Here is a 15,877-nt window from a genome sequence, read left to right as displayed (position 1 = left end):
TTGCTGCCCAGGCTGGAGTGCAGTTGATGCTATCTCGGCTCACTGCAATATCTGCCTCCCAAGTTCAAACAATATTCTTGCCTCAGCCTGCCAAGTATCTTGGATTACAGATGCCCATCACAGTGCCAAGCTAAATTTTGTATTTTTAGTAGAGATGGGTTTTCATCATGTTGGCCAGGCTGGTCTCAAACACTTTTGGAGTGGTGGTTTCTCTCCTTTGCTGGGTAGAGTTGCTTATTATCAAGGAAATCTAGTTTCTTAGTTTCTTTCTTTTTTTTCAAAACAGGGTCTTTCTCTGTTGCCCAGGCTGGAGTGCAGTGCTACAATTACAGGTCACTGCAGCATTGAACCTCTGGGCTCAAGCAATCCTCTTGTCTCAGCCTCCTGAGTAGCTGGGACTATGGGTGCATCACCAAACCTAGCTAATTAAAAAAATTTTTTGTAGAGTTGACATCTTGCTGTGTAGTCCAGGCTGGTCTTGAACTCCTGGCCTTAAGTGATCCTCCCATTCTGGCCTAAAAAAGTACTGGAATTACATGTGAGAGCCACTGCCCCCAGCAGAAATCTTTTTTTTTTTTTTTTTTTTTTTTTTTTAGAATTCTCTGTCACATCATTCTTGAGATGCAGGTTTTCTATCACCTTAAAAGATGAGGGCTCCACCAAATCTCATGACACTCATAAGGTTTATCTCTCAGGTAGATTTTATAATGTAAAATGAAGCTAATGCTGTGGCCCAAACTTTTCCACCACTGGGATTTACAGGTCTTCGACCACAAATGTCATGCTGAGACTGGAAGTCTTTTCACACCCATTGCACTGTAGGGTCTCTCCTCACGTGGATTCTCTGGTGCACAGTGAAGCATGAGCTCGACATGAAGCTTTTCCCACACTTGCTGTAAGGGTGGAATTGCTCTTCAGTGGGGCCACCTGGTGGTGATGAGGGCTGAGCTTGGCCTGAAGCTTCTGCCACTTTCACTACATGTTACAATTTTGTTTCAGTGTGGATTCTTCCACACACCATCCCAATGGTGCATGTTAAGTGCTCCCACACTCAAGGCAATGATAGTACCTCTCCCTGGTATGGTTCATGGTGATGCATGAGCCATAACTAAAGCTTTTCTTGTATTTGCCACGTTTGAGGCCTCTCCTGGGTGTGTACTCCCAGCTCTGCTCTGGCTGGAACTTTCCCCAAATTCTTTACACTGGTAGGGCTTCCCTCTGGCATACCATGTTAGCACATCTTCACATTGGACCTCTCTCTCCTGATTACCTCTTCCTGGCCTTGCCCACCTTGCAAACCATGGCCAGTTTATTGTTTGATTTCTCCTCATAATTTCCTGGCAGGTATTTTTTCACTGCTTTCTGCCTTGAAGGCCTTTTCCTTCTTCACATTAGAATCCAAAGGCAAAAGTAAAAAGTGAAGGTGCTAGTCTTGAAATAGGGTGTGGAACTGGAAAAAAAAAATAAGTGGAACAATTAGATTAAGTGCACATTTCTTTGAATGAAGTAATTTACAGAGCTCAAAGGCAAAGCTAGAAGGAAGGTAGCTTTGGGTGACTCTGTTGAAAAAGACCCCTAGCAAGGTCTTTTTCATAGGCTCACATAGACTGCTTTTTTTTTTTTTTTTTTTTTTGAGATGGAGTCTCTGGTCACCCAGGCTGGAGTGTAGTGGCATGATCTCAGCTCACTTCAACCTCTACCTTCTAGATTCAAGCGATTCTCCCACCTCGGCCTCCTGAGTAGCTGGGATTACAGGCGCACACCACCACACTCAGCTAATTTTTTTTTTTGAGACAGAGTTTCCATCTGTTACCCAGGCTAGAGTGCAGTGGCTCGATCTTGGCTCAATGCAACCTCCGCCTCCAAGGTGGGAGGAACTCTTGAGCCTAAGAGTTCAAGACCAGCCTGGGCAACAGAGTGAGACCCCACTTCTACAAAAAATAAAATTAGTGGGCTGTGGTGGCACATGCCTGTTGTTCCAGGAGGCTGTGGTGGGAGGATTGCTTGAGCCCAGGAGATTGAGACTGCAGTGAGTTGTGATTATGCCAACCTGGGCACCAAAGAAAGGGTCTATCCACACACACACCACCCCCGTGAGCCTACGCCAAAAAAAAAAAAAGTATAGCCTTACGTAAATCTTGGGCCACTTCAGTTTGGGAGTGACAGTCCTAGGCCAGGCGCGGTGGCTCATGCCTGTAATCCTAGCACTTTGGGAGGCTGAGGTGGGTGGATCACCTGAGGTGAGGAGTTCAAGACCATCCTGGCCATCATGGTGAAACCCTATCTTTAAAAAAAAAAAAAAAAAAAAAAAAAAGGGAGTGACAGTCCTATGACTAACTTGGGTCTCCTGACTCCCATCCATGGGCCTTTCTGCTAATGCTCACCTTCTAACTCCAGTTCCACTTGTCTCATGTCAAAAACCCCAATTTCAGCATCTCCAAGTTGGGGTCCAGGCACCTCACTACCCCTTCTGCTTATGCCCCATGCTCCAGACTCCGTGCTTGCCCAGGCAAGGCCACTGGGCAGTATGGGCATGTGGGGCACCCAGAGCAGGGGACGCACATGTTCACTGCGCCAACTGCATGTGCTCAATGCTCGCCTGCAGGCCTAGCCACAGAGAGTGGGTATGGGGCACTGGAGTCTTTTGCAAAACTACAGTTCTGGCTCTGGATTTTCTGCGATCGTGACTGTGGCCAAGCCGGGGCACAAGCTCCCAACGGTGTCCAGTGAAGGGCAGGCTGGGTCTGTCTTGCCACTTGCCATACTGGGCTGGTTGGGACCAAGGACCTGGAGGAGAAACACCCTGCACCCTTGGTGCGCCCACTCCCAAGGCTTTTCTTTCCCAATCCAGGAAGCAGCCCTGAGTAGTGGTTTGCACCTGGGTGTGCGTTCTGTTCTGCGGCCCAGGCTCTGTCCAGTCTATGAAGGAGCCACCTAATACTGGGGGTCTGTGAGTTGGAATGCCTGTGACAGGGGGTCCCCAGCCCTGGGTAGAGGAAAGGCTTGGGCCTCAGGCAGGCCCAACATACCCTTAGCTGGTCAGTGTGGGGACTGCAGTATGGGGCTGCAGAGGGCCAAGGAAAAGGAGAAAGGGTCAATGAGCAGCTACCCCTGGCTCTCTGTGGTATAGGAGCACCAACCCCTGAAAGTGGATAGAAGCACTTTAAGTTTGAAGTTTAGAAAACTACAGGCTTCACCTTGTACCCCAGTGAATGGCTAAACTAGCAAAGTGATGTCCATTGTCTGATGTGTCCAACAGACATGCTGTTTGTCCCTCACTATGTTTTAGGTATCTTTGAGGCAACATTAAAAATTAGATTTCAAGTCAGGTTCAGTGGCTAACAGCTGTAATTCCAACACTTCGGGAGGCTGAGGCCAGGAGTTCAAGGCCAGCCTGGGCAACACAGTGAGATCCCTGTGTAAATAGGGGTAAATAAAAACGATGAGATAGGAAGATTTTTTTTTTTGAGACGGAGTTTTGCTCTTGTTACCCAGGCTGGCGTGCAATGGCACAATCTCGGCTCACCACAACCTCCACCTCCTGGGTTCAGGCAATTCTCCTGCCTCAGCCTCCCGAGTAGCTGGGATTACAGGGACGCGCCACCATGCCCAGTTGGTTTTTTGTATTTTTAATAGAAATGGGGTTTCACCATGTTGGCCAGGATGGTCTCGATCTCTTGACCTTGTGATCCACCCACCTTGGCCTCCCAAAGTGCTGGGATTATAGGCTTGAGCCACCGCGCCCAGCCCGAGATAGGAAGATTGCTTGATCCTGGAAGAAGCTGTAGTGAGCCGTGATTACACAGTGCATTCCAGCTGGATGATGAAATAAGACCTGTCTCAAAAAAAAAAAAATTATAATACCATAATCGCTATCTTCTTTCTTGTGTCCTTTTTTTCTTTTTTGAGATGGAGTCTTGCTCTGATGCCAGGCTAGAGTACAGTGTGTGATCTCGGTTCACTGCAACCTCTGCCTCCCAGGTTCAAGTGATTCTCCTGCCTCAGCCTCCCGAGTAGCTGAGACTACAGGCACCCACCACCACACCTGGCTAATTTTGGTATTTTTTTTTAAATATGGGGTTTCACCATGATGGCCAGGCTGGTCTTGAACTCCTGACCTCAGGTGATCCGCCCACCTTGGCCTCCAAAGTGCTTGGATTACAGGTGTGAGCCACTGCACCCGGCCTAATTTTTGTATTTTCATAGAGACAGGGTTTCACCACGTTGGCCAGGTTAGTCTTGATCTCTTGAAATCATGATCTGCCTGCCTCGGCCTCCCAAAGTGCTGGGATTACAGGCATGAGACACTGAGCCCAGCCTTTCTTTTTTTTTCAGATGGAGTCTCATTCTGTTGCCCAGGCTGGAGTGCAGTGGCACAATCTCGGCTTACTGAAGCCTTTGCCTGTGGGTTCAAGCGATTCTTCTGTCTTAGCCTCCCAAGTAGCGGAGACAACAAGCACCTACCACCACACCGGCTAATTTTTGTACTTTTTTTTTAGTAGAGATGGGGTTTGACCATGTTAGCCAGGCTTGTCTTGAACTCCTGACCTCAAGTGATTCACCCACCTCGGCCTCCCAAAGTGCTGGGATAACAGGTATGTGCCACCATGCCCAGCCACTTGTGTCCTTTTTGAAAAGGGGAAATGACAGATATATCCCAGTAGAAGGCCTCAATGTCTCATTAGCGGAATTATAACACATGCCCATATCTAAAAAAACCCACCATAGTGTTAAACTGAGACTGGTATTAAGACTCACTTCTGGCTGGGAATGGTGGTTCATACCTGTAATCTCAGCACTTTGGGAGGCTCAGGTCAGGAGTTTGAGACCAGCTTGACCAAAATGGTGAAACCCCATCTCTACTAAAAATACAAAAATTTAGCAGGGCGTGGTGGCAGACATCTGTAATTCCAACTACTTGGGATGCTGAGGCAGAATACCTGGAACCCAGGAGGTGGATGTTGCAGTAAGCCATGGTTACACCATTTTACTCCAGCCTGGGCAAAGAGAGCGAAACTCCATTTAAAAAAAAAAAAAAAGGGCTGGGCGCGGTGGCTCACGCCTGTAATCCCAGCACTTTGGGAAGCCGAGGCAGGTGGATCATGAGGTCAAGAGATCAAGACCACCCTGGTCAACATGGTAAAACCCTGTCTCTACTAAAAATACAAAAAATTAGCTGGGTGTGGTGGCACGTGCCTGTAATCGCAGCTACTCGGGAGGCTGAGGCAGGAGAATTGCCTGATCCAGGAAGCAGAGGTTGCAGTGAGCCGAGATCGCGCCATTGCACTCCAGCCTGGGTAACAAGAGCGAAACTCCGTCTCAAAAAAAAAAGAAGAAGAAGAAGAAGGAATACCATGTAGATTGAAAAAGAAATAAAAAAAGTAAAAACAAAAAAAAGACTTAATTTCTGGAATTAGAACAAAAAAGGAAAAACACAGACTGAGTAAATGAATGTCAGTAAGGCTCTGATGGAAAAGAGAAAGCAAGGTGATGGCGGTGGACAGGGAAACAGATTTGAGTATAAAAATAAGTGTTAAGAGAACTATTTGAAAAGTTATTTTTGAGACAGGGTCTCTCTCTGTCGCTCAGGCTAGACTGCAGTGGCATGATCACAGCTCACACTAGCCTCGACTTGCTGGGCTCAAATGATCCTCCCACCTCAGCCTCCCGAGTAGCTGGGACTACAAGTGTGCACCACCAAGCCTGGCTATATTTTTGTATTTTTTGTAGAGAGGGGATTCAATGTGTTGCCCAGGCTGGTCTCAAACTCCTGGCCACAAGCAATCCACCCACCTTGGCCTCCCAAAGTGCTGGGATTACAAGTGTGAGCCACTGTGCTGTCCTCTTTTCAAAATTCTTGACAATAATTTACAGAAGGACATATATTTTATATCATCTTGTACACATACACACATTCATGTAACTGAAACAAGTTTCATGAAATACACTATGTAGGAAAATAAAAACCTAGTTAATTGCAAATGTAATTTTATTAACATTTTAATACAACATACTGCAAGATCCCTTAAAAAGTACAGACACAATTTTCTTTTTTTTTTGAGATGGAATCTCACTGTTGCCCAGGCTGGAAAACAGCAGCAATCATCTCAGCTCACTGCAATCTCTGCCTTCCTGGTGTAAGAGATTCTCCTGCCCCAGCCACCCTAGTAACTGGGACTACAGGCATGCGCCACCACGCCTGGCTAAGTTTTGTATTTTTAGGAGAGATGCGGTTTCACCATGTTGGCCAGGCTGGTCTCGAACTCCTGATCTCTAGTGATCTGCCCACCTCAGCCTCCCAAAGTGCTGGGATTACAGGCGTGAGATACCATGTTCTGCTAAACACAAAACTTTGTAAAGATTTTATTTAATGTGATGGGTGTGCTTGTCTGTTCATAAGTTCCTTCCAGTCAGGAACACATGAAGATAATGCTACCCGCATGTCTGGTGCACTATTGAGCCTATTTCTTTTCTTTGTTTTTAATCGTGTCAAGATTGAAAATCCTAATTCACACAAACAAGTAGTTGTGAATGGTAGTAACAGCAATATACTCTTCCTACTTAGCAGCGGAAATTCATCTTTAATCTTAATCCAAAATGCTGATAAACTTAATGTCTTATAATAAGTCTTTAGTGTGAATGATGAACTGAGCTGCAGTAATTCATTCTCTTCTTCAGGCTCCAAGTTTAACTCAATTATTGATTCTGGGTTTTGAAAAGCAAATGGATCTTTCATCCAAATATTTTCCTTTAATGATTCAAATTTCTCTTCTGGAAAGTAATAATTAAAAGTTTGAGACAAAGAAGTGAGATGCAACAATATCTCTAACTTTATTTCTTTTAAGCAGTCTTCATTAATAATGTTCTCTTCGATGTGTTGCAATAATGTTGGAAACATATAGTAGCTGGGGCGATTACTTTTAAGTCTTGCTTGCCACAGCAATAATGTTTTTTGGAATCCTAGAATATGTTCAAGATACTGAAATATATCATTGTTTTTCCCCTGTATTTTCAGGTTTAATTCATTAAGAATGCTAAAAATATCACTTAAATATGCCAATTTTGTTACCCAGATATCATCTTCAAAAATACTTGCCAAATGAGATTGCTTTTCAATGAGAAAAATGTAAATCTCGTTCCTGAGTTCATATACTCGGCTCAATACCTTTCCCTGAGAAAGCCAACGAACTTCGGTATGAAACAACAAGTGGGTATGGTTAACTCCGATCTCTGAACAAAATACTTCAAGAAGTCGGCTATTCAGTGAACTTCCTTTAACAAAATTAACAATTTTTACTGCATTTCTCAATACGTCCATTAGACTTGGTGAAATTTCTTTAGAGACCAAAGCGTCTCGATGAATAAAACAGTGATTCCAAAGATCATTGTTGTGGGTTGCTTCTAACAATTTTTCAATAAGTCTGCTATGTTTTCCAGTCATATTTGCTGCTCCATCACTTGAAATTCCTTTACAGTGTTTCCAGTTTAATTTATACTGACCAACAATGCAGTTTTCTAATTCAGTAAATAAATCCAATCCAGTTATGTGTGAATTTAAGTTTAAACAACATAAGAGGTCCTCTACAAAATCATCTTGCCACACATATCTGACATAAACCAAGAGTGTTGGACCACTTGCAATATCAGTGCTCTCATCAAGTTGGATGGCAAAGTCTACACCAGACTGCAGCCGTGTAATAAGCATTGCTTCCAAATGTTTTGCAATCGTACAGATTCGACGAGAGATTGTATTATCACTAAGAGGTATAGTTTTTAGTTTATCAGCTGATTTATCATCAAAAATTGTACGTACCATATCCATACATGCTGGAAGGATAATTTTTTCTGCTGCGGTGTGAGCCATTTTTTCTTTTGCCACTCTATACGCAACTAAATATGATGATAATAAGGCTCTTTCATTCATAGTTGTAGAGCGACTGAGAACTTGTGGTGATGACTCTACTTTGTTCTTTTCCTTTTGAAAATGGTCTTCTTCCTTTTCCTCCTCCACCTTCACTATCACAATGCCTTTCATCTCCTGGGTACCCCGTGGAGACAAATGTATAGAATCCCTTGATTCAGGAGTCATTATTCAGGTTCCAGGAACTGGCTCACTTGATCCAAATAGGGTCTGTTTTGTAGGGCTGTGCTTTGTGACCTAGGTTTTATAAGATCAGGTTTTACTATCCTGCAGAGTAGAAAAATGTAACAACAGTATTAAAAAGCAACATGGTATTGCTGGACTGCTAACAATGCATACAATACAATTCACTAAATCTAGTGGTGTGACATGGTAACTGATGAGTAACTGTCATTCATGTTGCCTGTTTGTCAGGGAGATTTGATGTATTATATACCACTAATTTAATACCCAGGGAACCGTTATGAGGTTCACATGATTACTATTCTTATATTACAGGTGAAAAAATAGAAGCTCAGAAAGATTAAATGTGCCTAACAACCCAAAGTAAGTATAGAACCAGCATTCAAACCCAAGACTGAAACCAATGTCCTAAATATGTTGCTGCACTGCCAACTCTAAAAACTGATCTGGTCACTCTTAAAAATGATCACCAAGGGCTGGGCACAGTGGCTCATGCCTGTAATCCCAGCACATTGGGAGGCCGGGGCGGGTGGATAACTTGAGGTTGGGAGTTTGAGACCAGCCTGGCCAACATGGAGAAACCCTGTCTCTACTAAAAATACAAAAAATTAGCTGGGCGTGGTGTCAAATGCCTGTAATTCCAGCTACTCAGGAGGCTGAGGCAGGAGAATCGCTTGAACCTGGGAGGTGTTGGTTGGGGTGAGTTAAGATCGTGCCATTGCACTCCAGCCTAGGCAACAAGTGTCAAACTCCATCTCAAAAAAAAAAAAAAAAAAAAAAAATCACCAAAGTAGGATATACAAGATGATCCACTGGGGCATAGGGAAAAAAATTAGAACAAAGCGCCCTCACTTGCTTGTTTGCTTTTAGTACACTGCAGTATTTCCCCATTCATGTGAGCTTAGTAGATTTGGAGATATTACCTAAATTCATGTGAGCTTAGTGGATTTAGAGGTGTTACCTGACTTTACTAAATGAACCCCATCTTTTCTTTGGTACTCTGTCACTTAGCCTCTCTCAGTAATGTAAACAACTTTCTGTATGTTGGTGGCACAACTGGAAATGAATGAAGGGCAGCAGGTTTTGCTTAGATGAATGTTAAATTCAGTTTATCAGTGAATTCCAAAATGGTAAGGGCCCCTGAGATAATCTATTTTACTTTACTTATGACATGTTTGAGACTTGGTAGGTCTTAGGTGTTTTCATCCAAAAATATCAATGAGAGAACTGGTACCAGTTTCCTAATGGTCCATTACATTGTCCACAAATTCCCTTCTCTACTTTACCCCTCCATGTCAAGCACAGATACTTTCTACAACTGAAACCCCACCATGTCCGAAACTGCTCATTTAAAACCCTTCCTGGCAGGGTACAGTGGCTCATGCCTGTAATCCCAAAACGTTGGTAGGTGGAGGTGGGCAGATCACCTGAGGTCAGGAGTTCAAGACCAGCCTGGCCAAGATGGCAAAATGCCATCGCATCTAAAAGTACAAAATTAGTCAGGCGTGGTGGTGGGTGCCTGTAATCCCAGCTGCTCAGGAGGCTAAAGCAGGAAAAGCTTGAACCCGGGCAGCAGAAGTTGCAGTGAGCCGAGATCTCGCCACTGCACCCCAGCCTTGGCGACTCCGTCACAAAGCAAAACAAAACAAACAAACAAAAAGTGTAAATAATCTTTTCTCTCTCTCTCTCGCTCTCTTAGTGCTGGGATTACATTAATCTTTTCCTATTGCATCCCAATCACTTCTTTATTCCGTAGGCTTCAAACACTTTTTTTTTGGTTTGTTTTTGAGACAGAGTCTCGCTCTGTCGCCCACGCTGTAGTGCAGTGACGCCATCTTGGCTAACTGCAACTTCCACCTCCCGGGTTTAAGTAATTCTTGTGCCTCAGTCTCCCGAGTAGCTAATATTACAGGTGTGTGCCACCATACCTAATATCTCTATTTCTAGTAGAGACAGGGTTTCACTATGTTGTCCAGGCTGATTTTGGAACTCCTGACCTCAAGTGATCTGCCCGCCTAGGCTTCCCAAAGTGCTGGGATTACAGGCGTTAGCCACGGTGCCCGGCCTTCACGCTAATCGCTACCATAATGGTGTTGGGTTTGAGGGTGAACATTATCTGTGGACACGGGCTTAACAAGCCCATCCTAATTAAAAAAAAAAAACAAAACTGTAAGGCCAATGACACTTGGTATCGTGTAAGACTGCCCGATTTTTACAACTCGGGGTACCTAGGAAACCATAAAAGCCCTCACCAGAAGGAAAACCAGTGGGGACAACTGGGGAGCACAGATAATCTGACTGGGATCATTTTGTCCGCGCGTCTTTGGGGTGAAAACCCAGGACTCGGAGCCCAGAAGGGACACGCAGACCGCCTCTCCCCATTCCCAGGAGTGTCTCATTCCAGTCCGGAAACCAAAACTTTGTTCCCTTCCCACCTGTACCCAGCGACGCCTCTGCTGGGAGACAGCGCTTGCCACCGCCGAGGCTGGCGCGACTCGCTTTCACTCCGTCCGAGGGGGTTGTGGCGAGGGGATTGCAGGACACAGCAGTGCACGACCAACTCTGTCCCCGCCCGGAGAAGTCTGGGGTCCTGGGATAGAAAGGGTTGTAACTTTGGGGACCAGGAGTACTAGACTCAGACTCAGGCCCTCTGGACTTCAGAGCCCACGGAAAGCGTCCCCAAAGCCGGAAGTGCGTCACACCCGCTTTCCGGGGCTGCGCTCCGCTTCGGGGTCCTCTCTAGGATCGCGGGAGGACTTTGCATCCCTGTGTAGGGCTCTAATCTCGGGTTTGGGGATGTTACTCCTCAGCTTGTCCGCTCCGAGGAGATGCACGCGGCGAGGAAAAGGGGATGAATTTTCCTTTATGCTGTCCTGCTCAGTTACTTATATGTTCCTTCTATTTTTTCTTAATGATGGCAATAATTGTAATAGTTATAATTATTATCAAACAATAAAAATAGTGACTGTGTCTGTGGCAGAGGAGATGAATGAAACAAGGGTGGAGACAGAAAGATCAAGAATAAATGGTTTCACAAAACGAAGAGGCTCTCTCTCTTTAGATGCTGATTATGTTTGTATTGCCGGTTGGATGTGCAGTATTTTTAAATATTGTCTGTAGGCAACAGACGTTCTTTCCAACACTAGATAGTTATAAAATCCTGAGCTTGTCTTATGTTTCCTGGGAGTTTTCAGATTAGCAATGCTGAAACCATAAGTTGAATTTGAGGCGTTTTTGCTGTCCAAGTGTTATCACAATAATTAGGGCTTCTACGATTAAAGAATAACTTCACCTTTTTTTTTTTTTGAGACGGAGCCTTGCTCTGTTGCCCAGGCTGGCGTTCAGTGGCACAGTCTTGGGTCACTGCAACCACTGCCTCCCAGGTTCAAGCAATTCTTCTGCCTCAGCCTCCTGAGTACCTGAGATTACAGGCGCATGCCACTACACCTGGCTAATTTTTGTATTTTTAGTAGAGACGAGGTTTCACCATGTTGGCCAGGCTGGTCTTGAATGCCTGAACTTGTGATCTGCCTGCCTCGGTCTCCCAAAGTGCTGAGATTACAGGCATCGCGCTCAGACTTCACCTTTTATAAAACAGTAACTGAGACCTTAAATGGCTGTGACATGACTCTAAGTCTGGGCAAGTCTGTGGTACAGCGCAACAAGAGAAAAGCTGACAAAAGGAACAGCTACCTGTTACAGAGCCTATGATTGCATGGTAACCCGAATTACCTTCTAGGCCCTGACTAATGTTCTATACCTTATTGTTGTTATTTTTAAACAGGAATAGAAGTTCTCAACCTATGGGGTTTGGCCTTGCTGGGGTTGCCTTTTTCTACTCCCCATGAGCCTTCTCAATAATCCACTTGAGTGTGTCTTTGCTCCATATATTTTCCCCCAGAGCACCTTCAAGTCCAATCTTTGCTCCTTTATCACTGTCTGGCTCTCTGATCTATGGTCCTCCTTGATGATGTCATATTCTCAGAACTTATTCCTCCAGATACATCCTCATATTTCCTTCCAGTGTTCCAAGTCATTGCTAAGAGCCATTACATTGCTATACACTGTATTTTTCTTCTTTGTCTAAACCAGTCTCTCCTCTCCACCCCTGTCCTCGTTCCTACACTTAAGTGCCTAAAGGGTCCAGGAAGGCAGATTACTAAATGCAGCTGACTGGGTATATATTTTTATATTTGTGTTGTGTGTATGGCAGGAATGGTGGGTATCTCTATAACGACTCCTTTCTTTGCCTACTGACCTACTGGCACAAGAAACTCAATGTGTCCTGGTGGTATTCTGTTTCCAGTTCAGTGGAATATTTAATATCTCCTAGAGAAAATGTTCTTCCTGGAAATGAGGATCGTAACCCAGCTGGCTCTAAGAGGCACAAATTCTACAGGTGAGTGACTGGGTATGATACTAATAGGCTATTCCTGTATGCATAAAGTCCTACTGGAAACGCAATACTATATATCCTTTTTGGCCTGATGCATGTTAATGCATATACTCTATCCTGAAGTACTGCTCCAAACTTTGCAAGGCATTACATCTTATTTGGCAATTTAGCCCAGTCTTCAACAGGCCACTCCAAAATCCTATCTGGCCAGCTGCTTCTGGATTATGAGTATGCACCATGAATTTTGTAGCTTCAAGTTCACTGTCACACCTCCTTGGCTATCAGTGGGTTCCTTAGTTTCAGGTATGTCAATGGATAAGGCACTCTGCAAGCTCTCAGATGGTGTTGCTGCTGGAGGCAAAGTAGTTGGGGAAGACAAGTTCATTTAGAGCATATATCAATTCTGGTAAGAACAAATTGAAGCCCATTCCAAGGTAAAAGGGATCTGATGCTGAGGTGGGTGGATCGCTTAAGGTCAGGAGTTCAAGACCAGCCTGGCCAACAAACATGGTGAAACCCCATCTCTACTAAAATACAAAAATGCAGCCGGGCGCAGTGGCTCACGCCTATAACCCCAGCACTTTGGGAGGCCGAGGCGGGTGGATCATGAGGTCAAGAGATCGAGACCATCCTGGTCAACAAGGTGAAACCCGGTCTCTACTAAAAATACAAAAATTAGCTGGGCATGGTGGTGCACGCCTGTAGTCCCAGGTACTCGGGAACCTGAGGCAGGAGAATTGCTTGAACCCAGGAGGTGGAGGTTGCAGTGAGCCAAGATCGTGCCATTGCACTCCAGTCTGGGTAACAACAGCAGAACTCCATCTCAAAAACAACAACACCAACAAAAATACAAAAATGCTGGGTGTGGTGGCAGGTGCCTGTAATTCTAGCTACTAGGGAGGTTGAGGCAGGAGACTTGCTTGAACCCAGGAGGCAGAGGTTGCAGTGAGCTGAGATCATGGCACCGTACTCCGGCCTGGGATACAGAGCAAAACTCCATGTCAATTAAAATGAATAAATAAATAAAAAGTGGAAGCCTTTCAGGTCACCTAATACATGTGTTGGAACAGTATTCCCAGGTGCAGAATATGCTACCCCCAAATCCAAAAAGGCCCACCAGGACCTGCCCCAATTTCTTTGGGATTAGTGGGTGCAAGGGGGAACAACTTTTCTTTTAACCTTTGGGTGATGTCCCCAAACTACTGGACCCCACCAAAACTTCATCCATTTGTTAAGTGCCCATATCTTCAGGTTTCTGTACTGCCTTAGTAAGAAGTCTTAGTAAGATATCTATGACCCTTGTCACTTGCTGCTCACTGGGTACTATTAACATTTGTCATCAATCTGGTGGCCCATCATGATGGTTGGGTAAAGTTCCTGTGGACCACACTGTGACAGAGAATAGGCCTCAGGATCCCACCCTCTCCATGTATGAGCCATGACTTTCACTCAGGGGACTTTTTGAGTCTGCACAATTGGTCTCCTTTGCATTACTGTCACTGTTATAAACAGATCCTTGGCCTAATTTTCAGCTTAGCTAGATGCAGAATCACCTTCGTAATTTATTAAAAATCAGCTATTGTATGTATCTAGGACTATTTCTGGACTTTTTTTTTCCCCTTAGAAATTCATCCTTGTATTTCTGGAGTTTCGATTGTGCTCTGTTGATCTATTTGTCTATCTTTATGCTGATATCATATCATCTTGATTGCCGTAGCTTCAGAAAAAAATTGGGGTCTCCTCCTTCTGCTTTGGAGCCCCCCTCCGTCTGTACGGGGGAGCTTCTTCCTTCGGCGTTCTCTTTTCTTGCCTGCCAATTAAACTCTCCGCTCCTTAAAACCAATAAAAAAAAGAAAAAAATCTTAAAATTATACAAGTATTCTTATTTTATTTTTTCAAAATTGTTTTGGCAATTCTAAATCCCTAGCATTTCTGTATAAACTTCAGAATCAGTTAGTTAATTTGTACTAAAAAAACAAAACAGGCCAGGCATGGTGGCTCACCCCTGTAATGCCAGCACTTTGAGAGGTGGAGGCGGGTGGATCACCTGAGGTCAAGAGTTGGAGACCAGCCTGGCCAACATGGTGAAACTCGGTCTTTACTAAAAATACAAAAATTAGCCGGGTGTGGTGGTGCCTGCCTGTAATCCCAGCTACTCCAGAGGCTGAGGCAGGGTAATCACTTGAACCCAGGAGGTGGAGGTTGCAGTGAGCTGAGATTGCACACTGCACTCCAGCCTGGGCGACAGAGCAAGACTCTGTCTCAACCAAAAAAACAAAAACAAAAACCGACAACTTTTATAAGTTGTTTCCATCTGTGTCATCTGGTAAACTGTTGAAAGAAAATTTTGCTCAAAAACAGAACAGCAGCTGCTGCTTCTTAGCACTCTTTATTAGGGTTCAAGGAGTATTGGTGGAAAGTGGCCTCTTTAAGTGGGTGCCTTTTGTGGTCCCCACTGGAGCCAATTGACTGAGGCAGCTAAAACTTGGAAACGATGTGCCTCGTCACCATAGTTCACTCGCCTCTGCTGCTGAAATGGTTTCCCATCACTTTGCTAATAGGTACAACCTGGGAAGGGCTTTGAGGTGGGGAAACTGCAACTCGGGAAAGAACTCCAAACCTTGGCCGGGCGCAGTGGCTCATGCCTATAATCCCAGCACTTCGGGAGGCTGAGGCGGGTGGATCATGAGGTCAAGAGATCGAGACCATCCTGGTCAACAAGGTGAAACCCCGTCTCTACTAAAAATACAAAAATTAGCTGGGCATGGTGGTGCGCGCCTGTAGTCCCAGCTACTCAGGAGGCTGAGGCAGGAGAATTGCTTGAACCCAGGAGGCGGAGGTTGCGGTGAGCCGAGATCGTGCCATTGCACTCCAGTCTGCGTAACAAGAGCGAAACTCCGTCTCAGAAAAAAAAAAAAAAAACAGAACTCCAAATCTTTAGCTCTCCTAGTATTTTAAAATAACCGTTATGAAGAGGAGAAAGTACTTTGTTCCGGGGAACCTTCAATAGGAACAACAGACAGATATCACTATGGGATGTATTTCTATTCAACACAAGAAAGTTTCTAATTGGAGCTGTCCAGCACGAGAATGGACTAAACAGTGCATTTTCTTTCTCTGATCCTGACTCCACTGTGACAGGTACTGTAGACTAGACAGATGGTGTCGTAGTATGAATGTAGGTTACATCAGTGATATTCAGGGGAAAAGGCAGGGAAGGAATATCAGAATCTCCGAGAAGCTGATATCGTTTGAAAAAAATATATAAATGTCACACTTCAGGTTTTCTTGTGTTTAATTTGAAATGTCAAATAACATTAAAGGATAGCCTTTGATTTGCTTAAACAAAGTAATAGTTGACGTTCCTTCCAAATCAC

The 15,877-nt window shown here is 44.6% G+C and overlaps 1 protein-coding gene across 2 annotated transcripts; it reads right to left on the bottom strand.

Annotated features, from left to right (window-relative positions):
• Positions 1-5,971: 5,971 nt before the first annotated feature.
• Positions 5,972-10,785, bottom strand: FAM200A (family with sequence similarity 200 member A). Of its 2 annotated transcripts, none has more exons than XM_008983006.6 (2): positions 10,540-10,785; positions 5,972-8,188 (listed from the first exon to the last, which is right to left on the bottom strand). In XM_008983006.6, the coding sequence occupies exon 2, from the start codon at positions 8,087-8,089 to the stop codon at positions 6,368-6,370; it is 1,722 nt and encodes a 573-aa protein (XP_008981254.3). In that variant the 5' UTR covers positions 8,090-8,188; positions 10,540-10,785; the 3' UTR covers positions 5,972-6,367. The 2 variants fall into 2 exon arrangements, with proteins under 2 accessions (XP_008981254.3, XP_008981269.3); XM_008983021.5 differs by having other exon boundaries at positions 5,972-8,158.
• Between the last annotated feature and the right edge of the window lie 5,092 nt (positions 10,786-15,877).

The sequence above is a fragment of the Callithrix jacchus genome, chromosome 2 (genome assembly GCF_049354715.1).
Source record: "Callithrix jacchus isolate 240 chromosome 2, calJac240_pri, whole genome shotgun sequence".
Classification (NCBI taxonomy): Eukaryota; Metazoa; Chordata; class Mammalia; order Primates; family Cebidae; genus Callithrix; species Callithrix jacchus.
Note: the sequence above shows the minus strand (reverse complement) of the source record. Positions and strands in the feature narration are given on the sequence as shown.